The 24,103-nt window shown below is 40.3% G+C and overlaps 1 protein-coding gene across 2 annotated transcripts in view; it reads right to left on the bottom strand.

Moving 5' to 3' along the window:
• The window catches only part of P2RY8 (P2Y receptor family member 8), an 80,597-nt gene that overhangs the window by 42,585 nt on the left and 13,909 nt on the right, over nucleotides 1–24,103 (bottom strand). Inside the window, exon 1 of one of the 2 annotated variants that reach the window (XM_039320247.1) lies at nucleotides 1,216–1,260. The exons of the other annotated variant lie outside the window; for it this stretch is intronic. Within the exon in view, the coding sequence (XP_039176181.1) occupies nucleotides 1,216–1,245 (30 nt within the window). The 5' untranslated portion in view covers nucleotides 1,246–1,260. Of the gene's footprint in view, nucleotides 1–1,215; nucleotides 1,261–24,103 lie in introns of those variants that run through there. 2 annotated transcript variants of the gene reach the window in all.

The raw sequence follows: 24,103 nt of genomic DNA on the forward strand, positions 1-24,103 counted from the left end.
ACGAGTACCAAGGTACCACTGTAAGTGATCTTATCACTTATCAGAACCACAGAGAATACCTTTCTTTTTGACATAGACAAACCACCTAATTGAAGTAACTCACAGAAAAAATTAACAAAGGAAATGGAACAATGTTTTTAAATGAAGTTTGAAAAAAACATCTTGCTGAATCTCACAACTATATGTGAGAAATCATTATTGAGACTATTCTGCAGTGTTGAAAATGAGGAAGAAGGAATACTTTTCCAATCTCATTTCACTTTTCCAATGCCATCTAGTAGAATGCTTCTAGTTGATAAAGAGTTTATTGAGCTCAAATCTTAAAAATGAATTGATTACTATTTGTCTAATAATGACAAATGTCAACTTTTAATTCTGCATAGAATTAAATTGGATTTTATAGTTAATGCAGCTCCATTAACAGAAATATCCATACACTGATCTACCAATAACTATCTAGCTTGGCACTTTCTCATACCTCTTGATATTTTTCCACCACTATATCATCCACTTAACAAAGGAATTGCCATTTATTTTGGGAACCAATTTCTTCTCTGAAATTCATTCTTTGTGTAGGCTAAAATCTTTTCTGTATGCATGATTTGCATGAACCAAAATGTATCAGTGCAGCATAATTAAGATTATATTCTAGATGCAATATATTGATATTAATATGATTATAATCATATAATCAGGGTAGATTGAGACAGTTACTGGTCAAGATCAGTTCTCCTGTTAATTCATTTATCTTTTTAGCTGCTACATCACATTGCTAGCTAGTATCTTACTTAGGTCAATAAGAGTTACCTTAAGATAAGATGGGGGAACCTATAAATTTTCTAAATAAATAAATGATCATACTTCAAAATATTCTCCTTCATGCATCACTTAAGCATGAACACACTACATGACATCCCATGAAGCATAAACTGCAAACTAGAAGCTTTTCTCTAAAATATGTAAGAAGCAGGATTCAAAACAATATGCAGAACAATAAAACCTCAATTTAATGAATAGTTTGGGTAAGGGGATGTCCATTAAATCTGAATGTGCATTACATCTGAATTTACTTATTTTGTGTCAATTGTTATGATTTGCATCATTGCATACTCGATGTACATGGTATCATTTTCAGTCTATAAAATGTAGTTGATTGGAACAAAAATGGTAGTGCACAAAAATGAGTTTGATAAACTATTTGTATTTTAAACTTACTTGGTTAACAGCTTGTGAAAAAAGATACATTTGGACAAAGGTTGACCATACTGAGGTTACAATGCATGTAACTCAGAGAGCGGATTCAAAATATAAGCTGAGTTACTGGGTGTGGTGTTTCCTTCCTTCTACTGTTTTTCAGTCATGAAGTTGAGAAATAAGAAATAAGTAGAACATGAGATAAAATATGTAAATATGTACTTGACAAAATACATTTCAATCCACAAGGTTTCTTTTTCATGCAGCCTTTGTACTTAAGAAATTGTGGCAAGAAGCTGCCATTATTTTTTCTCTTTCTCAGAACAACAGTGATCTAGTCCCATCTTCTGCCAATTATAGGATGTACTAGGGCATCTCCACCAGAAAACCATCAGTTTGCAGACTTCCAATGAACTTCATGGAACTGTTTCACTGGCTAACAGCTCCAACAATTAGGAAGTTTCTGTGTATCTATTGCTTAAACTTGTGGTGCCTTGTGGTTTTATCCCATTGGTTGTGATATTTTTTTATGTAAACCTATTTAGTTCTTCTTTCTTGTGGCAGCTCTTCAGATATTTCAAAATTGCTATCCTGCCCCCCTCCCCAATCCTCTCTTCTGCAGGCTAAACCTTTAATTGTTTCTCATAGGTCTGAGTTTCCAGATCCTTCACTCTCTTGATCACCCTCCTCTAAATTTATTCCTGTTTATCAATGCCCTGTTTAACTGGAATGTCCATAATTGGACATAGTATTCCAAGTGGGGTATAACCAGGCCAGGGTAAAGTAGGACAATTATTTCCCATGATCTATGCTCCTAAAGATGCATTTATCTTTTTAACTGCTACATCCATTGCTAGCTCAAATTTAACCTGGGGTCAATAAGAACATTCAGATCCCATTCACATTTACTACTGCCAAGCCAGGTTTTCCCCAATTTATAGTTCTGCCTTCCATTTTTAAAACCTGATGCAGAACTTTACATTCATCCAGGTAAAATTCCATCCTATTTATTTTAGCCAACTGCTGAAACTTATCCAGACCTTCTCTGATTTCCACGCCTCCTCCTCTAAAGCATTAGCCCCATTTCCCAGCTCTGTGTCATCTGGCATGTGCCCCTTGAACTCCAACAAATAGAATGTAGAACTATTTGCTTTTATTCCCTGGTTACTGCTTTTTTTCCCCTGGTGTGTTTTTTGATATACCATTTAGGAATTTGTCACAAAAAATATTTTGTGTTGATGTGTTTCTTATTTATAAAATACCCTGGCAAAGCTCCCAGATATTTTCATGGGAAAGGTCCAGGACTCTCCACTATTATCTGCAGACCCAATGACTGAAGGAGACATAATGTATATATTTTTTCTTTTAATTTGTATTAACTTGCTCAACACAAAATATTGTCATGGTTATTATTCTTCAGACCTGCCCAATATCTGATCCAATAGGTGGGGATTCTGGCCAGTAAAACAGGGAAACCTTCTCCCAGATCCCACCACCCATGGACCATCTGCAAGTCCATATGACACCTGATCTGTATAGTGGAGGGTGCATAGCCACTTCATTGCTTTATTGAACAAAGTCATATCAGTTGTCCAGTGGGAGAACCAGAGAGCAAATATTTAGGGTAGGGTGAGTTATTTGGTGAATCTGAAGAGCCTTGTCTGCTTAATGGGAAGTGCTCTCTCCATCCACAGATTAGCTTTCTGACAGACTTGGAAAAATGCTAGGTTTTGACAGCTTGCTAAACACCTAGGTCTGTCACACCTACTCCAATCACAGCAGTACAATGGTTGGTAGATGGTTTCCTGCTGATTGGCAACATTGGGAAACATGAAACTCTGTCTTCTGGGTTTCCAGAAAGCATTGAAAACCTGACTTTGGTCCAATGCCCGGCATTGATGTTTATTATTTGTTCAATGGCCCGTTTCATTTGATTGATTTTGCTGTCTATTATGCTACTGTTGTTTGTGCTGCCCATTTAAATTAATGATTTTAACTGTTTTTATGTTTCCTCTAGTTTTGTACTGTACACCTCTGAGTCAACCAAAATAAATAAACAAGTAAATAAATAATAAAATGAAGGACACCAAAGTTGGAAAATTAACCAGTGACTTTGTTTAACAAGTCTTGCTCATCCCAAAACAGAACAGAGTACCACTATCAAGCAGCAACCCAGAACGTAGATATGATAGAGATAGGTAGTGGAGACAACAAATTTTATTCAGGTTTAGCTCTCTACACAAGGCTTGGTAGACAGCATATGAAATAAACCATGGAAGAAAGGATATGACAATACAAGATTGGAAAAAACATAACACATATTTGGTATACTTACAATACAATACAATGAGAACTACAGCATTTATAACTATAATAAAATAGGACAATGTATGATTATATATGAGAGTCAGTTTGGTCTAGTGGTTAAGGCATCAAGCTAGAAAACAAGAGATTATGAAGTCAAGTTCCGCCTTAGCCATTAAAGCCAGCTGGGTGACCTTGGCCAGTTACTCTTTCTCAGCTCAACTCACCTCACAGGGTGGTTGTTATTGTGGGGAAAAGAGGAGGAGGAAGGTGTGTTGGATATATTCCTGTTTCGAATTATTTGTAAAAATAATAAAGGTGGGATATAAATAAATGAATACATAAATACATTAAAAAGTAATCCACAGACTCAAAATTAAAGTATAGAAATTATGGAAAAACAGGAAAAGTATCAAAATAGATACTGGGCTTGTGCAAGTGAAGAGTAGATATAATAAGTGATTAAGGGATTGTTAAAAATACTAAAAGTTGTAAAAGAAGAATACTGTAGTTATGGAATGCTGAATATCTGTTTATGTGCTCAGCCAGCATCTCAGATTTTATATGGTGTCAATGTTCCAGTTTTAAGTGGATCGAACTTAACCAATATTTCATGTAAGACTATAAAAATACTGATATAGAAATGGAGAAATTATTATTTTTTTCTTGGAAGCTATGGGACATGTTGCTCATTTCCTTCAAATCTAGGCTTTTCTCTAGTAATAAAAAAGCACTTTTTTACTTTGAATTATATAAATTATAAATTATATAAATTGTATAAAATGCTCAAATATTTAAATAGCTTAAATTTGCTTATCCTAGGAATCAAGCTACCAATGTTTTTGAATTTAATATATTTACCAGATTTGAATTAATATGCTTTGTCCTGGATTATGCTTTATTTCTCATTTTGATTTAATCATTTTAGTCAATTACGTTGTTTTATTTGTTTAATCCTTTTATTATACAGTAATTGATTCATTTATGGATCATTTTATTTCATATTTTCATTTTTGTTACCAGTTCACTCACTGCTCTAATAAATTCTAATTTGATTCTTTTTCTTTCTTTTCTTTTTTCTCTTTCTTTCCTTCCTTTTCTTTCTTTCTTCCTTTTTCTTTCACTTTCTTTCTCTTTCTCTTTTTTTTCTCTCTCTCTTCCCTTCCCTTCCCTTGCAATTTTGATATAATGATGTCTCTTTATCAGTTCTCTGGAGCAGCCCAAAATAAGAGTAAGGTAGGAATCCAGTTTTCACTTACCACTGCCATCTCACAATCACCTTCTTCAACTGGCATCATATCAACAGCAGCATCTGCCTCCCTAACGATAAGATGAATTAAGGTGGCATATACTTGTGCTTCTTCTGAATGTTATCTCATTGTTCTGAACTTAAAAAAGAAACTTGGACGGTTTTACACATTTTCCTCAATATCATCTTCCTTATTCTCTACCCAAGTTAATATGCCAGCTGAAGTATACAATTCTCAATATATTTGCAGGTGTATGTAGTAATGGGAAGAAATATTTTGGATGGACAAAGTGTTTGCCTATCTCTAGTCATAAGTTAGGGTAACTTGTCAAGTGTTTAATAAATAAGCCTTTTCACAATTAGTTAGCATAACATAAGGATAGCACTGTAGTAAAATAAGACAACTTTATAAAATATTCCACTTTATGACCAACTGAAAAATAATATGATATATATAAATTTATAACTAAAATTTTCAGGTAAGTGATCTGATGTTTGTATTGAAGACTGAATATGTGAAAACATTGAAATATTTAATCTCAAATAGATCTCCAAATATGCTGGTAGTTTCCCCAAAAGTATATATGCCAAAGCTGAACTTAATTTCAAACAGAGATTAGTGGCATAACATCAGTTGATATTAATGCCTCTGAACCTTATCCATAATTTAAGTATAAATCTGTATCTAGTCTAGTTGACCCAATCCAAACTCACAGCTTTTGCCTGTTCTTGTATCACTTTTAAGTGATTTGATCCCTGAAAAATGCTAAGCTACTGTATAAAGTTATTGGTAGAATGAGTTAAGAAAGTTGTGTGAACCCAGCCATTATGGTTTGAAAAATCATGATTGATTGATTAGCATGTTTATGATTAATTTGTAGTTTATATAATAAACCATGGTTAAAGAAGCCAAGGTTTTCTTTAATATGGGATAAGAAAACTAACAAATTCATCTGGGGTTATTTCTTTAGTCATTTGAAACATAAAAGGTTGATTTTAATGATCAATTTGACCTGGCATATAAATATGGGCTGATGTCCAATATATAGATGACTCCTATATCTAATATATATTTTGAAAGCTCAGATGATGACTGATGACTTTAGGGTTCCTGCCCATAGAGTATTTGTTTATACATTGTTCTTCAGATAATATATAACAGTTTATCCATGGTTTCTATGAAGTCTAGGCAACACAAACTTTCTTTCAACCACCCCTATATTGCCTCAATGAAAATTGCCAACAAAATTATCTTATAGAAAGAGTGCAGGTTAAAAAAAATCTAAACAAATCATGCCATCTTACAAAAACAATCCAAGAAATCCAAATGCAAGAAGTACTAATTAATTAAATATCTTTGATCACAAAGCCTTGGTTAAGCACCATTTTTGGTTACAAAGGTATGGAAGGAAATTCCAAATGAATCTTTTTTAGATATGTGGTTGAAACAGATGACTCCAAAGAATAATCAAATTTATAGTGATCCTGATTATTTATTCCCCAGAGTTGACAATTCATTATATCAAAGATAATTCAGTTCAGGAATTAATAGCCAAAGCCAAAGTATCATATTCACCTGCAACATCTGGAATTAATTATAGACATACTTTTCAACTCCCTAAACATTTACATTGTATATATTGAAACATTTTCAAAATTTCAGATTAAAACCAAATTAGATATGTTGCCATTAAATAAGGTATGTGGTAGATTTTTTAAAAAATCCATCTCTCAAAGATTTTGTCCCTGTAATGGTACTGATCCTGCAATGGTGGATTATATTTTATTGCATTGTGAATTTTATAAGAGTCTTCAGCAGGAAGCCATCTTGCCTATTTTAAAATTTAAACCAGTACAAGTATGTAATTTCTGAATATGTAAACATTTTATTTGCAGATGAAAATCCTAAAACAGATTTTTAACACTGGATACTAAAAAGATATAACTATGTCTTTTTAGATATTCAAAGAACCACATTTTACTTTTGACCTGTGTTCTGTTAACGGGACTTAAAAAGCAGTCCAGGGCAGGGCAAACATATGGACATAGCTAGCACAACACCTGCATTTGATTTAATTTTAAATTACTTTAAATTAAAATATTAAGATATTTACTCCTTATTATGTCATGCTTTTTCTCCATTTTTTTTTAGAATTTTCAATGTTAGAGCAATTTGAAGAAAGATTGGAGGGGGTGGGACTACCTCCAAATCTTCAAAGGCCACAAAACTTAGAAGGTGACCTGAAGACTCAGGGTGTGCACCTGAGTATTAGATTAGTTTGAGTTTAACTGTGATGTTACAAGCTCAATTGCAGGTCATAATTCAAAAAATTAAAAAAGTTATTATGGGGACGAATGGATGGACAAATGGATGGATAGATAGATATAGATAGATGATGGATGGATATAGATCACCCTAAAAATATAGTCAAAATATCAGCTGCTATGGTGTGATCAATGCACAATGCACACAAAAACAGATAGAGCTTTCATTGAACTGTAATCGGCACCATCTTGATTTTGTAAAATCACATTCTGAAGCATTCTAAATGTGTATGGATGTGGGTATATGTTATATATACATAACAAAACAACAGTGTTAATTCAAGGGTATATGTCACCCCTAGGCCACATTGATTGATGGTGCCATCTCCTTCCAATATAGAAGAATATTATTTGTTTGTTTATTTGGTCCATCACTTTCAATGTAAGATTTGCATTTTTGGAGTGATTTTGAAGGAGGGATAGCATTGTTACCTCCTAAACTTGGGTCCCTAGGCCAGGGTCTATTTGTGCTTAGGTTAAAGGCAGCTCTTTATATGGGAAACAGCTAAGGAGACATTTAAACATTTGAATGATTTTTACCAGAATATGGTGTGCATTTTTTCCTGTTTTTTTCCTCCCAAAATATAATTTCACTTCTTAAATTGCTGAATTAATTCATGGATTGCATAGAGAGCTTTGGCTATTGGTATTTTGGAAATGAAATGAGGTATGCAGGAATAATTAATGAGCTTATTATATGGTATGAAAAATCAGTAGATGTAGGAAGAAGCACAATAGCCATTGTAGCAGCCTGAAGCTGTAAGACAAGAGATGCAGAACCACAGCTTCTACATAGAGTGGCAGATACAGTGGCAGGAGGCTAATACAGATAGTCATTGACTTAGACCAGAATTAAAACCAGAATTTCTGTTATAAGTGATTGAGATCATAAGTCAAGTTGGATCTGATTTTATTAAAATGTTTATGGTATCATTAAGTGAATCACTACAGTTGTTAAGCAAATCATGCAGTCATTAAGTGAATCCAGCTTCCACAATGGATGTTTTATGCTGGAAATTGGCAAAAAAGGCCAAAAAGTGTGATTACATGACTGCTGGATGCTGCAAACAGCTGTAAATGTGAGCTGGTTGCCAAGCATCCCAACTGTGTTATATGACTGGGGGTGGTGTGACAGGTGTTAAGTGTATGTACAAGTCATAAGTCTCTTTTTCCAAAGCTGTAATAACATTGAACTATCATTCAGTGAGTGACTGTAAATCAAGAGATTTCTGCATAACTACACATAAATATACATCTAGATGAACTATTGTCTCTACGTAAGTTTTAGATGCCTGTTGAAGTAGTTTATGTGTTCCTATATGTTCTGAAGTACAGCTCCGGTATTTCCTGTCTATGCTATCTGTGACTTTTGGAAGTACAGGTAGTCCCCGACTTACAACAGTTCATTTAGTGATCATTCAACGTTACAACACTGAAAAGAGTGACTTCTGATGGTTTTTCACACTTATGACCATTGCAGCATCTCCATGATCACATGATCAAAATTCAGATACTTAGCAACTGACTCATATTTATGACAGTTGCAGGGTCCCAGGGTCATGTGATTCCCATTTGTGACCTTCTTCAGAAAGCAAAGTCAATGGGGAAGCCAGATTCACTTAACAACCATGTTACTAATTGAATAACTGCAGTGATTCACTTAATATCTATGGCAAGAAAGTTCATACAATGGGGAAGAAGTCACTTAACAACTGTCTTGCTTAGCAACAGAAATTTTGGGCTCAATTGTGGTTATAAGTCGAGGACTAGCTATAGTAGTCAGAGGTTTTGGAGAACATCAGAAGTTGTAAGGACCCACCCCACTTTGCATCTTAGAACTCTTGGAATAGTTCTTCCAACAGGCATCCTTTATTAAGAGAAAATGGTTGCAGGCGTTCTAGACAGGACTTGGGGTCCAAGCTCTCCCATTCAAGGTTTTAAGGGGTTTCCCAGTAGCCCCACCCAATCACCCCCTTCTTCCAGCGACAGTCTCAGGCATTACACTCCCACCCCCTTTTCCTTATTGCCGGCTGGATGGAGACTTCAGAGAGAACTACATGAAGGTAATAGCCCCATTGTTATGGTTAGTCCTTTTGGCGATATACACATCCAGGTCCTTTGAAGTGTACCGAAGGAAGTGAGGGCCATAAAGCCCCTTTGTTCACCCCCTTCCCTCATCATATGACAGAATCCAGAGAAGGCAGAAATGGGGTTTTCTATAGTTGTTAACTAGAGAAGAAATATAATTGGATTCTGACATCCTGCCCCCTTAAAAATAAGACAGATCCACCTGAAAGAAAACAAAACAGGTATAAAAGTTAGTCAGGCTTGTTAGGATATTCTGTGTGAAACTTCTTTAATAGCTTCGGGGCTCTGACATGATGTTTATGGACCCACTCATTTTGTGAGGCAGGGAGATGTTTCCAGGCAACTAGGTACTGAGTCGCTCCATGATATCTCCTAGAGTCAAGGATTTCCTTTATTTCGAAGTGTTGTTCGCCCTCTACCATGATTGGATGTGATGGGGGGAGGATTTTTGACCGTAAAGGTGACTGACGCTCTCTTTTCAGAAAGCTGCAATGAAAAATTGGGTGTATTTGCATGAGATTTTTGGGTAATTCTAATTCTACTGTTACTGGGTTTATGATTCTTTTAATTGGAAGAGGCCCTGTATATTTTGGTCCAAGTTTTTTACAGGGCTGTAGGGACTTTAGGTATTTTGTAGATAAGTACACCATTTCTCCTATAATGAATGGTGTAGGCTCAACCCTTTTTTATCGGCTTGTGCTTTGTATGCCTGCCTAGCTTCATCTAGTGCTTTTCTGACTATTGGCCAGGTGTTTTGTTGTTTTTCCATCCATTCTTTCAGTGACGGGATCACCGGTTCTTGTTAATTCTGGCATGGGGTTGAAACTTTGACCGGTGGCTATTTGAAAAGGAGTGTAACCTGTACTGGAGTGGACTGCATTATTGTAAGCAACTTCTGCAAAAGGGAGTAGGTCCATCCAATTTGTTTGCTGAAAATTAATAAAACATCTTAAATATTGCTCAAGTACTGAATGACACCGTTCCGTTTGTCCATCTGTCTGAGGGTGATGGCTAGATGTCAGTCCCTGAGTGGTCCCTAAGAGGGATAAAAATTCCTTCCAAAACGCAGACGTAAATTGCACTCCCCTATCAGAGATGATGTGTTGGGGTGTCCCGTGCAATCTGTAAATGTGCTGGATGAAAGGTTTTGCTAAGGCTTTTGCGGTGGGAATCTTTTGGCAAGGGATAAACTGCACCTATTTGGAAAACAAGTCTGTGACCGTCCAGACAACAGTATTCCCATTGCTTTCTGAAAATTCCACTATAAAATCCATGGCTATTTCCCTCCAGGGGGCTGAGGGATTTGCTACTGTTTGTAATAGTCCTGGCAATTTCCCTTGCAACCTCTTTGCAGTAGCACATTTTGGGCAGCTGGCTACATAGCTTTCTATGTCCTTTTTTATGGGTGGCCACCAAAATTGCCCTTTAATTAAGTGTAAAGTTTTTACAAATCCAAAATGCCCTGATGATTTTGTGTCATGGCAAAGCTGCATGAATGTGACTCTTTGGGTTGTTGGTATATATAACTTTTCCCCTACCCAAGGCAACCCGTCTCTCATTGTGCACACATTTTTGTTTTTCTGGAACTATTCATCTGTTTCCAAACTTTTCCGGAATTCAATTCCAGTTTGGCTGTCCAGTTGTGGTTTTAATTTAGCTTGGGTTCTTGTGGTTACTGGTGCTGCCAGTTGTGACTCTGCCACCATTGGTTTAGAGTCTGTGGCTCGTGCGCTGTTATATTGGGGCATGCGAGATAGAGCATCTGCCAGGAAGCTCTTTCTCCCTGGTAAATGTTTTGAGCTTAAATTGGAACTGGTGAAAATGCTGGGACCAGTGGGCTTGTTTGGGATTGAGTTTCCTGGGCACTTTCAGGGCTTCCAAATTTTTGTGATCAGTCTACACCTGGAAGGGGATTTTGTTGCCTTCCAGGAACTGTCGCCACGTGAGTAATGCCCAATGTAACCCGTATGCCTCTTTCTCCCATACGGGCCAGCACTGTTCTGTTTCCGTGAGTTTCTTGGATGTATATGTCCAGGGTTGCAATACTCCATCATCGTTTTCTTGTAATAGAACAGCCCCCACTGCCACATCACTTGCATCCGCTTATCCATGTTTGGGTGCCTTAGTACTGGTTCGGCAGAAAAAAGTCTCTTTAGTCTCTCAAACGCTGCTTGGCACTCCATTGTCAATGTTAGTGGCTGGCTAGGTTTTAGTGAGGATGCTCCCTTCATTTTTAGTAAGTTAGTGAGGGGCAAGGTTATCTGGGCAAATGAGGGGATGAATTGGCAGTAAACGTTTGCAAAGCCCAGGAAACTTTGTAGTTGCTTTCTTGTGCGGGGTGGTGCCCAATCTAATACTGCTCTGACCTTCTCTGGGTCCATTTCAATGCCCTGGGGGGGTATGCGATAACCTAGGTAGTCTTTCCTTTCCTGCTGGAATTCGCATTTTGAGAGTTTGGCATATAGGTGGGCAGCTCGCAGCTTCTTTAAAACCGCTCTGACAAGGTTGACATGTTCCTCTTTTGTTTCAGTGAAGATAAGAATGTCGTCCAAGTAAACAAGGACCCCCTTAAACAGGTGCTCCCTTAGAATGAAATTGATTAATTGCATAAAGACTGCAGGGCCCCCTTGTAATCCAAATGGCAAGACTTTGAATTGATAGCACCCCATGGGGCAGTTAAATGCGGGTTTCCATTCATCCCCTTTCTTAATTCTCACGCGATAGTAAGCTTTCCTTAGGTCTAGTTTAGAAAAAAAAAATTCCCTTTCGAGAGGTGTGACAGCATGTCTTTCATGAGGGGCAGAGGGTATAGGTTGCTTTCACTGACTGTATTCAGGGCCCTATAATCCACGCATAAGCATAAAGAGCCATCCTTCTTCTCTCTAAAGAGGACCGGGGCAGCCAATTTAGGCTTGGCTGGCTCAATGAAACCTCTCTAGGTTTTTTTTATGAATCTTTCCATTTCCTCCTTCTCCTTTGGTATAATCTGGGCTTCAGGAGTTTTGCCCCAGGCTTGAATTCAATGGTACAGTCTGTGGGTCGGTGGGGGGGAAGCTCATTCGCCCTCTCCTCACTGAAGACTTCAGCAAGGTCTCTATATTCCTCTGGTATTTCTGTTAGTCCCTTTTCCTCTCCCATGGATGCTTTTTCTATTCTTGATTCTGGTAGCCTCCCTTGGGATTTTAAGTCCATAGGGTCCCCCTTCAGGAATTTGATTTCTATCATTCTCCAATTTACCCAGGGGTTCCATTTTTTTAACCATTCCATCCCTAGGATCATTGGGCATTCCATGCCTGGGGTCACAACAAACATTATGTCCTCCTCATGTTTGCCCAGGGAGAGGTGTATTGGTAAAGGGGCTAGGGTAGCTGGCACCCCCCCTGCTATGGGTCCATCTAACTGGCCAAATGAGTTTGGCTGTTCCAGTCTCCTCGATGGAATGCCTAGATTCCCCACTAGTGTCGGGCTAATGAGGCAGCGGGTACAGCCAGAGTCTATTAAGGCTTTCACCTTCACGGCTTCGGGCATAGGGGAATTAATATAGTCACTGTCTTGAGAATGGGTGCGATGTGTCCACTTACCAGGGGTTCGCCCTCCGAGCTGTCATCTGAGGCGTCCACCGGTCCTGCGGTATAGGCTGGAGTTCTTTCCCCCTGATGAGCAGAGGTGGGGGGTTCCACAATTTCCATCATTCTCATGGCAGTTTCTTTTGGCTTAGCTGAAGACTTTACGGATTTGCTGATTGGGGATCTGTCTGGGTTGTGCTGGGGGGCTTTGGAGCGGCATTCTACAGCTCGATGCCCTTCTCTTCCGCACTTGAAACACCCCATTTGCTTCTTGGCTGTAGCCAATGGTTTCACTAGTTTGTGTGAACTCAGGCGGGGAGTGGCTCCATTGTTTTCCTTGGCGGTGTCTCTTCAATATGTCAATCTCTGCTTCCTCTGCCAGGACGTACCATTCCTCAAGTTGGTGTGGGTCCCCTCGGGGCAGGCAAGCGTCATATAGGTCATAATTTAGTCCGTCTTTGAAGTGGCTAAGGAAGATGTCTTCTGGCCAGTTCAGTTTGCTGGCAATGGCCCGGAATTCTTGTGTATATTCAGCCACCTGGCGTCTGCCTTGCCTCATCGTTTTTATCCTTTCGCGGGCTTTGCGATCAGCCAGGGGGTCTTCAAATCGCCTTCTCAGAGAGGACATGAAACAGTTGAAGTCGTTGAGCTCTGGGGCATTGGAGTCGTGCAAGTTCACCACCCAATCTGCAGCCGGTCTGTCCAGGGCAGATTGCACGATCTGGATGCGGGTTTTGTCACTGGGGATGTCCCCCCCCCCGTATTCCTCCATGTAGCTGAGGACTTGGGTTAGGAAAAATCCCAAGTGTGTTGGCTCCCCTTTGAATTTCACCTCCAACGGCAGACGTCTTGGAATGGATCGGTGCCTCCGTTGTTGGTGGTAGTGTCTTCCATCCAGATCGCCATCTGTGGTTCGGTAGGGGGTGGGGACTACTGGCTCAGCAGATGTCCCCGGGGCTGCAGGTTCCACTTCCCCCTCGGTGTCTCTCCCATTGCGGCTCCAGGAGCTGGGGCGGCCGTAGGGCTCACGATTCTCCTCTCTTAGGGAGCTGAGAGTTCTCTTCATCAGGTCAATAGCTTTCTCTAGGATCCAGTCCGAGTACGGTGCCCAGCTTTCTCCCTCTTCACTTGCGTGCAGGGATTTCTCCATCTCCTGCTTCCATTCTGGTTGCTTGGTCTCCCGTCTCAGGGTCACCTTTCTTGATTCCTTTCCCCACTCACTTTTCTTTCCAACGTCCATTAACTAGCGAGGCTTGTGGTCCCGTGTCTCCACCACTTCTTCTCCTGAGGAATCTGACCTCTCGGATCCTGACATCTGGCAAGGTTCCAGTCGGGGCAGTGGCTCTCTTTCTGGGGAGTTTTCCCCCTTTCTTGCTCCATTGTCTGACATGGTAATTTTTTGCAAAATCCCCCGGCAAGGGTCTCCCTTCCAGATGGATTAATTTTGCAAGTCCTGTCTAATGTAAGGACCCACCCCACTTTGCATCTTAAGACAGAACTCTTGGAATAGTTCTTCCAACAGGCATCCTTTATTAAGAGAAAATGGTTGCAGGCGTTCTAGACAGGACTTGGGGTCCAAGCTCTCCCATTCAAGGTTTTAAGGGGTTCCCCAGTAGCCCCACCCAATCACCCCCTTCTTCCAGTGACAGTCTCAGGCATTACACTCCCACCCTCTTTTCCTTACTGCCGGCTGGATGGAGACTTCAGAGAGAACTACATCAAGGTAATAGCCCCATTGATATGGTTAGTCCTTTTGGCGATATACACATCCAGTTCCTTTGAAGTGTACCGAAGGAAGTGAGGGCCATAAAGCCTCTTTGTTCACCCCCTTCCCTTCATCGCATGACAGAATCCAGAGAAGGCAGAAATGGGGTTTTTTATAGTTGATAACTAGAGATGAAATATAATTGGATTCTGATAGAAGTTTTCTAATTTCACTCCAGTTTACATTCTAGTTTTCAAAAATATTTCCATGACCCTTCAATAAAAATGGAAATATACTTTTAAAAAATAGAAAAACTGAAATAGTTTTGTAAGAATGCCTACATGGAAAAAATAGAAAAAGAACTGATATAGTCTCATGCAGGGCTGACTCATAAGTTGTCAACTACTGAAAAGAAAATTCACATGAGGGTACAGATGCTTCATTCTGTATTCCTCTTTTGATTTGCTTGCTTGCCCATTGTATCTAAAATTAGAAATTGAATGACTGCAACAAACAAGGGAAGAATGTTAGTGATGACTTACCCTTTACCTAGATATGAGCAATCTGTAGCATTTAAGTTTTGCTTAATTGCAACTCATCTTTTGTCAGCATTGCCAAAAATGATGAAAAAGTCCTAAGAATCAGTGTTTGAAGAGCCACAGGTTCCTACCTTCTATCAGCTCTAAGCAAAGGCTCTCTGTTCAACCTTTATGTATAAAATATGACTGTATTCATCTGTTATCTTTTAGCTTTTGCTCTTTAGATGTACCATTTGTTATTGTGAGATTTCAAGCTTTGCTGTATAGCATGAATGAAAACAGGATGTCTTTCCAACAACCATGAAAAATTATTTAGACATAATGCTTCTTCGTAACAAAGGTGCAGAGTGGCACCCTTCAATCTACTGAGTAATATGTGGGCAATGATGTAGGTGGCTCAGATGCTACATTAGCTATGACTTGTGAAACTATAGGTTATCCTCCACTTAAACCACAATTGGGACCAGATTTCTACTTGAAAGTCATTACAGTCATAAGTCAAGTCTCCACATAACTGGACCTAATTTTGTAACATTTTTACAATGGTTGTTAAGCAAATCATTTTGTGATGTTATTAAGCAAACAATGCAATCATAAGTGTGAACCCATTTTCCAAAATAGGTGGTGTTTTTTGCCAGAAACTCTCATAAAAGAATCACAAATCAGGGTTATGCGATTGTGGGATGCTACAACTGGTTGTAAAGGCAAGCTGGTTGCCAAGTGCCCAAAATATGCTAACATGACCATAGGGAGGAGGGAAGGGCACAACATTTTACAATAGCCAGAAGTGCTTTATTGTCCACAATGCACCTGTTCCAGGCCTACTGTAATTTTGAATGGCTGTTAAGCAAGCAGTCATAAATCCAGGACTACCTATAAAGATAATACAGGTAGTCCTTGTCTTATAACCACAATTGAGCCAACATTTATGTCGCTAAGTGAGACATTTGTTAAGTGAGTTTTGCCCCATTTTATGACTTGCCACAATTGTTGAGTGAATCACTGCAGTTGTTAAAGTTAGTAACATGGTTGTTGAGCAACTCTGACTTCCCCATTGACTTTGCTTGTCAGAAAGTCACAAAAGCTGATCACATGACTCTGAGATAACGTAATAAATACCGTCACTTTTTTCAATGCTGTTGTAACTTTGAAGAGTCACTGACTAAACAAACTGTTGTAAATCGAGGACTACCTGTAAGCACAATCTGCAAATGAATCGGCATCTCTGTGTTCCTCCCTTATCATAAAATGGGAAATGCATAAAAATTGTAGAGTAACCATCCAAATAAGCTTACATATATACCTTGCTATACCTTTTGTGGGTGATGCAAAGCATAGAGAAACAGTAAGTAGTACTAAGGAAAGAGAAAAAGCAAAAAATTCTAATGACTTCTAGTTTATACCACCCCTGTCTTTCTGTCTTACTTTGGAGATTCTCAAAAACTGCATCCATTTCTCACTCAGTATTCTCCTTCTTTCAATCCATTTGCATTTCCTTAAGTATTTGTTTTGGAAATCATTTCTCATCCATTCTCTATAAACCACGTCATGTAATGTAACTTTTTTAAAAATAAAAATAAAATAAGGCTTAACCTAATTTAACTGAATACAGATAATCTTCGACTTATGACCATAGTTGAGCCCAAAACTTCTGTTGCTAACCAAGACATTTGTTAAGTGAATTTTTCCTCATTTTACAACCTTTCTTGCCACTGTTGTTAAGTGAATCAGTGCAGTTGTTAAGTTAGTAACATGGCTGCTAAATGAATCTGGCTTCTCCATTGACTTTGCTTGTCAGAAGATCGCAAAAGGGGATCACATGACCCTGGGACATTGCAACTATCATAAATATGAGTCAGTTGCCAAGCACCTGGATTTTGCTCATGTGGCCATGGGGATGCTGGAGTGGTCGTATGTGTGAAAACTGGTCATAAGTCACCTTTTACAGTGGTGTTATAACTTTGAATGGTCAATAAACCAACAGTTGTAAGTAAGGACTACCTATATAAATTTTATAAATAAAAATAAAAGAAAGAAAGAAAGAAAGAAAGAAAGAAAGAAAGAAAGAAAGAAAGAAAGAAAGAAAGAAAGAAAGAAAGAAAGAAAGAAAAGCATTAAATCCTGATTCCATCCATGTGTGTGACTTGGCTCCACAAACTTTTTTTCATTGCTGCACCTAACTATTCTTAAAATCTTTTTCTTTATCAAGTAATATTACATATCTTCTTTTCCATATATATTTCAGAAGGGGGGTGTAAATTATTTCTTTTATGTATGCATTCTATAGGGTTCCAGATTAAAAATTTGGGGAAACCTATTAATTGTTAATATTTAATTCCTATACAGAAATTCCAAGTATATTTTTAAATAAGTAACCTGTATTATTGGGGTATTGTATTATTATTATTAGAACTTATGTTAATAGGAAGGCTAGAACATAGTGTGCGAACAAGGATAGTGGGGTACACTGCTTGTATGGCTTGAGCTCAGTATGATTATGACATGTTTTGGAAATATTAAGAAATCACTCAATTTTCCTATTATTGTTATATGCAAAAACAAAACAAATGAAAAGAAAAAAATAAAAACAGGAACTAAGTTGTTGTGTTGTACATGGCATTGGGACATCATCTTTCTTCACACTATTTTACTAAGAATGGATAAGTATTCCATACTTCCATGAGTGAACTATAGATTTACTTGTCCCAAGGGATTCAAAAGCTTTCAGAGAGAACATTGAACTAATTAGCACTCTTATTCACTTCCTATTACAGAGCACTTCTTTCCAAATTTTCCAAATATTATGGGTCAGGGCCCATAATCAAAGTCAGTCTTCATAAACGATTTATTAGATAAATCTCTCTAAACAGATTGCCATTTTCTTGTAAACACCTGCTTACTCATTTGATACTCATTTAAACATCCCTAAGTACATATGTCGATGAAAGTTCTCAGTCATCCAGGTAGAGCTGTCTGGAACTTGAGTCTTGGCAACAGGACCTCTTTTCTTTTTGGTTTGAAACATTTTGCTGCTTATCAAAGTAAGTGTAAGGACCCACCCCACTTTGCATCTTAAGAAGACAGAACTCTTGGAATAATTCTTCCAACAGGAATCCTTTATTAAGAGGAGTGGTTGCAGGCATGCTAGACAGGACTTGGGGTTCAAGCTCTTCCATTCAAGGTTTTAAGGGGTTCCCCAGTAGTCCCACCCAATCAACCCCCCTTCCAGTGATAGTTTCAAGTATCACAATTCCACTCCCTTTCTTCTTTCTTCCGTCTGGATGGAGACTTCAGATAACTACATGAAAGGCAATTACTCTCCTTTGGTATGCTAACACTTCGAGGTTACAATAAACACACATTCAACATTCAGCCCTTTGAAGTGTACTGAAGGAAGTGAGGGCCATAAAGCCCCTTGGTTCTCCCCCTTCTCTCCCTCTTATGGCAGAATCCAGAGATGGCAGAATTGGGAGTTTCTATATTTGATAATTAAAGATGAAATATAATTGGATTCTGACATCCGGCCCCTCTTAACAATAAGAGAGATCCACCTGAAAGAAAACACAAGTATAAAATTTAGTCAGGCTTGTTAGGATACTCTGTGTGAAACTTCTTCAATAGCTTCGGGGCTCTGACATGACGTTTATGGACCCACTCATTTTGTGAGGGAGGGAGGTGTTTCCAGGCAACTAGGTACTGAGTTGCCCCATGATATCTCCTAGAATCAAGGATTTCCTTTATTTCGAAGTGTTGTTCACCCTCCACCATGAGTGGAGGTGGTGGTGGGGGGATTTTTGGCCGTAGATGTGACTGATGCTCTCTTTTCAGCAAGCTGCAATGAAAAATTGGGTGTATTTGCCTGAGGTTTTTGGGTAATTCCAATTCTACTGTTACTGGATTTATGATTCTTTTAATTGGAAAAGGTCCTATATATTTTGGTCCAAGTTTTTTACAGGGCTGTAGGGACTTTAGGTATTTTGTAGATAAGTACACCATTTCTCCTATAATGAATGGTGTAGGCTCAACCCTTTTTTTATCGGCTTGTGCTTTGTATGCCCGCCTAGCTTCATCTAGTGATTTTCTGACTATTGGCCAGGTGTTTTGTAGGTTTTCCATCCATTCTTTCAGTGAAGGGATCGTTGGTTCTTTTGGGGTTAACTCTGGCATAGGGTTGAAACTTTGACCGTTGGCTATTTGAAAAGGAGTGTAGCCTGTGCTGGAGTGGACTGCATTATTGTAGGCAACTTCTGCAAAAGGAAGTAAGTCCGTCCAATCACTCTGTTGGAAATTTAAAAAACATCTCAAATATTGCTCAAGTACCGACTGGCAGCGTTCCGCTTGTCCATCTCCTTGAGGGTGGTGGCTAGATGTCAATCCCTGAGTGGTCCCTAAGAGGGATAAAAATTCCTTCCAAAATGCAGACGTAAATTGCACTCCCCTATCAGAGATGATGCGTTGGGGTGCCCCGTGCAATCTGTAAATGTGCTGGATGAAAAGTTTTGCTAAGGCCTTTGCAGTGGGAATTTTTTGGCAAGGGATAAAGTGCACCTGTTTGGAAAATAGGTCCGTGACTGTCCAGATAACAGTATTCCCATTGCTTTCTGGCAATTCCACTATAAATCCATGGCTATTTCCCTCCAGGGGGCTGAGGGACTTGCCACTGGTTGTAATAGCCCTGGCAATTTCCCTTGCAACCTCTTTGCTGATGCACAGGTTGGGCAGCTGGCAACATAACTTTCTATGTCCTTTTTTATTGATGGCCACCAAAATTGCCGTTTAATTAAGTGTAAAGTTTTTACAAATCCAAAATGCCCTGCTGATTTTGTGTCATGGCAAAGGTGCATGAAAGTTAGTCTTTGAGTTGTTGGTATATATAACTTTTCCCCTACCCAAGGCAACCCGTCTCTCATTGTGCACACATGTTTGTTTTTCTGGAACCAGTCATCTGTTTCCAAACTTTTTCTGAATTCAATCCCAGTTTGGCTGTCCAGTTGTGGTTTTATTTTGGCTTGGGTTCTTGTGGTTACTGGTGCTGCCAGTTGTGACTCTGCCATTATTGGTCTAGAGTCTGTGGTTCGTGCGCTGTTATATTGAGGCATGCGAGATAGTGCATCTGCCAGGAAGTTCTTTCTTCCTGGTAAATGTTTGAGCTTAAATTGGAATTGGTGAAAATGCTGGGACCAGCGGACTTGTTTGGGATTGAGTTTCCTGGAAGTTTTCAGGGCTTCTAAATTTTTGTGATCAGTCCACACCTGGAAGGGATTTTGTTGCCTTCCAGGAACTGTCGCCACGTGAGTAATGCCCAACGTATCCCATAAGCCTCCTTCTCCCATACGGGCCAGCGCTGTTCTGTTTCCGTGAGTTTCTTGGATGTATATGCACAGGGTTGCAATACTGCATCATCATTTTCTTGTAATAGCACAGCCCCCACTGCCACATCACTTGCATCTGCCTGTATTATGAAGGGCTTGTCCATGTCTGGGTGCCTTAGTACTGGTTCGGCAGAAAAAAGTCTCTTTAGTCTCTCAAACGCTGCTTGGCACTCCATTGTCCATGTTAGTGGCTGGCTAGGTTTTACTGAGGATGTTCCCTTCGTTTTTAGTAAGTTAGTGAGGGGCAAGGCTATCTGTGCAAATGAGGGGATGAATTGGCGGTAAAAATTTGCAAAGCCCAGGAAACTTTGTAGTTGCTTTCTTGTGCGGGGTGGTGCCCAATTTAGTACTGCTTTGACCTTCTCCGGGTCCATTTCAATACCCTGTGGGGATATGCGATAGCCTAGGTAGTCTATCCTTTCCTGGTGGAATTCGCATTTTGAGAGTTTGGCATATAGGTGAGCGGCTCGCAGCTTCTTTAAAACCGCTCTGACAAGTTTGACGTGTTAGTAAAGATAAGAATGTCGTCCAAGTAAACAAGGACCCCCTTAAATAGGTGCTCCCTTAGAACGTCATTGATTAATTGCATGACTGCACCAAATGGCAAGACTTTGAATTGATAGCACCCCATGGGGCAGTTAAATGCAGTCTTCCATTCGTCCCCTTCCTTGATTCTCACGCGATAGTAAGCTTCCCTTAAGCTAGTTTAGAAAAAATTTTCCCTTTCGATATGTGAGGTTGCTTTCACTGATTGTATTCAGGGCCCTATAATCCACGCATAAACGTAAAGAGCCATCCTTCTTCTCTCTAAAAAGGACCGGGGCAGCCACTTTAGGCTTGGCTGGCTCAATGAAACCTCTCTCCAGGTTTTTTTTTATAAATCTTTCCATTTCCTCCTTCTCCTTTGGGCTCATGGAGTATAATCTGGGCTTCGGGAGTTTTGCCCCAGGCTTGAATTCAATGGTACAGTCTGTGGGTCGGTGGGGGGGAAGCTCATTCGCCCTCTCCTCACTGAAGACTTCAGCAAGGTCCCTATATTCCTCTGGTATTTCTGTTAATCTTTTTTCCTCTCCTATGGATGCTTTTTCTATTCTTGATTCTGGTAGCCTCCCTTGGGGTTTTAAGTCCATAGGGTCCCCCTTCGGGAATTTGATTTCTGTCGTCCTCCAATTTACCCAGGGGTTCCATTTTTTCAACCATTCCATCCCTAGAATCATTGGGCATTCCATACCTGGGGTCACCACAAACGTTAAGTCCTCTTCATGGTGCCCAGGGAGAGGTGTATTGGCAGAGTGGCTAGGGTAGCTGGCACCCCCCCTGCTATGGATCCATCTAGCTGGCCAAATGAGATTGGTTGTTCCAGTCTCTGGATGGGATGCCCAGATTCCCCACTAGTGTTGGGCTAATAGGCAGCGGGTGCAGCCAGAGTCTATTAAGGCTTCACCTTCACAGCTGGGCATGGGGGGGATTAATATAGTCACTGTTTTGAAGATGGGTGTGATGCATCCACTTACCAGGGGTTCGCCCTCCGAGCTGTCATCTGAGGCATCCACCGGCCCTGTGGTGTAGGCTGGAGTCCTTTCCCCTTGGTGAGCAGAGGTGGGGGTTTCTGCAATTTCCATCATTCTCATGGCCGTTTCTTTTGGCTTAGCTGAATACTTTCCGGGTTTGTTGATTGGGGATCTGTCTGGGTTGTGCTGGGGGGCCTTTGAGCGGCATTCTACAGCTCGATGCCCTTCTCTTCCGCACTTGAAACATCCCATTTGCTTCTTGGCTGTATCCGATGATTTCACCGGTTGGTGTGTCAGCTCAGGCGGGGGGCGGCTCCATTGTTTTCTCGGCGGTGCCTCTTCAATATGTCGATCTCTGCTTCCTCTGCCAAGACGTACCATTCCTCAAGTCGATGTGGGTCCCCTCGGGGCAGGCAAGCATCATATAGATCATAGTTTAGTCCGTCTTTGAAATGGCCAAGGAGGATGTCTTCTGGCCAATTCAGTTTGCTGGCAATGGCCCGGAATTCTTGTGTATACTCAGCCACTGGGCGTTTGCCCTGCCTCATCGTTGTTATTCTTTCACGGGCTTTGCGATCAGCCAGGGGGTCTTCAAATCGTCTTCTCAAAGAGGACATGAAACGGTTGAAGTTACTGAGTTCTGGGGCATTGGAGTCATGCAAGTTCACTACCCAATCCGCAGCTGGTCCATCCAGGGCAGATTGCACGATCCGGATGCGGGCTTTGTCGCTGGGAATGTCCTGCCCATATTCCTCCATGTAGCTGAGGACTTGGGTTAGGAAAAACCCCAAGCGTGTTGGCTCCCCTTTGAATTTCACCTCCAACGGTGGACGTCTTGGAATGGATCGGTGCCTCCGTTGTGGGTGGTAGTGTCTTCCGTCCAGATTGCCATCTGTGGTCCGGTAGGGGGTGGGGGCTCCTGGATCAGTAGATGTCCCTGGGGTTGCAGGTTCCACGTCCCCCTCGGTGTCTCTCCCTTTGTGGCTCCAGGAACTGGGGCGGCCGTAGGGCTCAGTATTCTCCTCTCCTAGGGAGCTGAGAGTTCTCTTCATCAGGTCAATAGCTTTCTCTAGGATCCAGTCTGAGTACGGTGCCCAGCTTCCTCCCTCTTCACTTGCGTGCAGGGATTTCTCCATCTCCTGCTTCCATTCTGGTTGCTTGGTCCCCCGTCTCAGGGTCACCTTTCTTGATTCCTTTCCCCACTCACTTTTCTTTCCAACGCCCATCGACCAGCGAGGCTTGTGGTCCTGTGTCTCCACCACTTCTTCTCCTGAGGAATCTGGTCCTCTCGGATCCCAACATATGGCAAGGTTCCAGCTGGGTCAGCGGCTCTCTTTCCAGGGAGTTTTCCCCCTCTCTTGCTCCATTGTCTGACATGGTAAATTTTTGCAAAATCCCCCGGCAAGGGTCTCCCTTCCAGGTGGATTAATTTTGCAAGTCCTGTCTAATGTAAGGACCCACCCCACTTTGCATCTTAAGAAGACAGAACTCTTGGAATAATTCTTCCAACAGGAATCCTTTATTAAGAGAAAATGGTTGCAGGCATGCTAGACAGGACTTGGGGTTCAAGCTCTTCCATTCAAGGTTTTAAGGGGTTCCCCAGTAGTCCCACCCAATCAACCCCCCTTCCAGTGATAGTTTCAAGTATCACAATTCCACCCCTTTTCTTCTTTCTTCCGTCTGGATGAAGACTTCAGATAACTACATGAAAGGCAAATACTCTCCTTTGGTATGCTAACACTTCGAGGTTACAATAAACACACATTCAACATTCAGCCCTTTGAAGTGTACTGAAGGAAGTGAGGGCCATAAAGCCCCTTTGTTCTCCCCCTTCTCTCCCTCTTATGGCAGAATCCAGAGATGGCAGAATTGGGAGTTTCTATATTTGATAATTAAAGATGAAATATAATTGGATTCTGACAGTAAGACTACTTGGATAAGCAGCAAAATGTTTCAAACAAAAAAGGAAAGAAGTCCAGTTGCCTTGATTCAACTTCCAGATTCCTATGTACAGTAACATTTTCTGAAGAAAATTAATAAAACATATTATGATTGGCCTGAACAGTGTGGTGGCCCTGGGGTGACAGTTGAGAATTCAGTCCTCCCACTCAGAAGGTTAAGTGTTCAATCCTAGGTAGTGGCAGATATTTCTTTCTCAGGGTGCAAAGAGAAAATATCTGCTGCATATGCTATGTGGGCATCAGGGAAGGCATCCTACCCATAAATGCTCATCTCCATTCAGTTGCTCCA

This window comes from Crotalus tigris, unplaced genomic scaffold (genome assembly GCF_016545835.1).
Source record: "Crotalus tigris isolate CLP2741 ecotype Arizona unplaced genomic scaffold, ASM1654583v1 scf7180000023627.613776, whole genome shotgun sequence".
NCBI classification, from domain to species: domain Eukaryota; kingdom Metazoa; phylum Chordata; class Lepidosauria; order Squamata; family Viperidae; genus Crotalus; species Crotalus tigris.